This window comes from Pelecanus crispus, chromosome 17 (assembly GCF_030463565.1).
Source record: "Pelecanus crispus isolate bPelCri1 chromosome 17, bPelCri1.pri, whole genome shotgun sequence".
Taxonomy (NCBI): Eukaryota; Metazoa; Chordata; class Aves; order Pelecaniformes; family Pelecanidae; genus Pelecanus; species Pelecanus crispus.
In genome coordinates, this window is record NC_134659.1 from 3,069,436 (window position 1) to 3,070,972 (window position 1,537).

Genomic DNA, 1,537 nt, shown 5'->3' on the forward strand with positions numbered 1-1,537 from the left:
TGTGCCGTAACCGCTGGTGCTGCCTCTGCGCCGGGGCGCTCCCAGGGCACCTCACCTCCCGGGCCCTCGAATATGCATTAGGCGCTGCAAGCTGTCCCCACGTCTGTCCCGATTGTTCCCTGCTTTTGAGGAGAGGGGCTGGGGGGGGGGAGTTTTAATCTCCTCGTCTTTCGCTGGGTGGGGAATTTGGGAGTGCGTGGTTGGGGGCCTCAGATGTGGGGAAGGAGGGGGAAGGGAGACGTGCACTGGCGCAGGGTGATGGTCCAGTCTTGCGATTTTGGGGATCTGCGGGAGCTGCCCTGACTCCTCTCCCTGTCCCCATCCAGGTCTCCCGGGGGTGTTCCCACACCTCTCCTGCTCCAGGTGATGCCCCAGTTCACCTTTGCTTGCTTCTGCGGGCTCCATGGCTTCTGCAAGATGAAGAGGAAGAAAGAAGAGTCCAGCGCAGAGCAGGAGACAGCGGTGTGAGGAGCAGACTCGTGCGTGTGCCCTGCCGAGCCATGCTTCGGGACTCCGGCCCCTTGCCCTCGGTACGCTGGGACTGCCATGGGGACATTTGCTGCCTCCTTTCTTCTCGCCTCTCCACGGACCAGCTCTCCCCCGGGCATCACCCCCTGCCTGCGTTGTCTCGGGGTGTCTCGGGGGCTGGGGGGCGGCTCGGCGGAGCTGATGCGCCTGGGATGGTGCTTGGCAGGGAACGCGGAGCCCGGGGCTTGAGCAATGGTTTTGCTCATTGATAGCAGCAGCAGCGGGCTGGGGCGAGCGTGGAGGGAGCTGGTTAATCTGCTCTAACACACTTATCCTGCAGCTTCTCTCATTTTCTCTCCCCTCCCTCTTCCCAGATACTTGCGTGGCCAGGGGAGAGCCGAAGCACGGGAATGACCTTGCTGAGAGGCAGAAGCAGGTGCTGCGGGCGTTATCCAGGTGCTGCAGCAATTCTGCCCGGACCCCCAGCCCAGCCGGGCGCTGAGCCCTCGGGACCCACGCAGCCGGTGTCAGAGGAACCCTGCGTCCCAGCGGGGTAGAGATTTCCCTCCTAAGCAAGCCAACCTGTTCTTCCTCCAACAAGTCTCAACAGACAGACCCTGAAGGGGTTTTCAAAAGCCAGGGCCAGACATTGTCCTTCCTGGAATCGTAGTGCCGGAGAGGCTGGCCCTGGCTGGTAAGTTGTCCTGCTGCTGCAGAATTGGCGGAACGTAAAAACAAGCTGGTTTGGGGTTTGGGGTTTTTTTTTTTTTTTTTTAAAGTCTGTCTCAAGCAAGTGTCTGTGACTGCGAGAAGCCATTCTCCATGCCTCTGCCCTGCCTGGTCCCGCGGGCGCAGCACAGCAGAGCATTTCCGAGGCACCAGGCACACCGACCCTGCTGGGACACTGCTCCCCGTGCCACCGGGGCGGACCGGGAGCTCCCGTGCCACGGGCGGGGGGACACCTCGGTGCCTGACCCCCAGCCCCTGCACACCTGAGCCATGACGCTCAGTGGGAGGTTGGTCTTATTTGGCAAACGGGCCAAAATCCCTGAGCTTGGGGCACCTGAGA

General features: G+C 61.9%; 1 protein-coding gene across 1 annotated transcript; it reads left to right on the forward strand.

The window, feature by feature from the left end:
- The first annotated feature begins 366 nt into the window (after positions 1-366).
- Positions 367-468, forward strand: BLACAT1 (BLACAT1 overlapping LEMD1 locus). Its single transcript, XM_075722291.1, has one exon. The coding sequence runs from the start codon at positions 367-369 to the stop codon at positions 466-468; it is 102 nt and encodes a 33-aa protein (XP_075578406.1).
- Positions 469-1,537: the final 1,069 nt, after the last annotated feature.

Bases quoted from the DNA above. Each gene is read 5' to 3' on its own strand.
- BLACAT1 (XM_075722291.1), top strand. From the start codon at position 367: ATGCCCCAGTTCACCTTTGCTTGCTTCTGCGGGCTCCATGGCTTCTGC.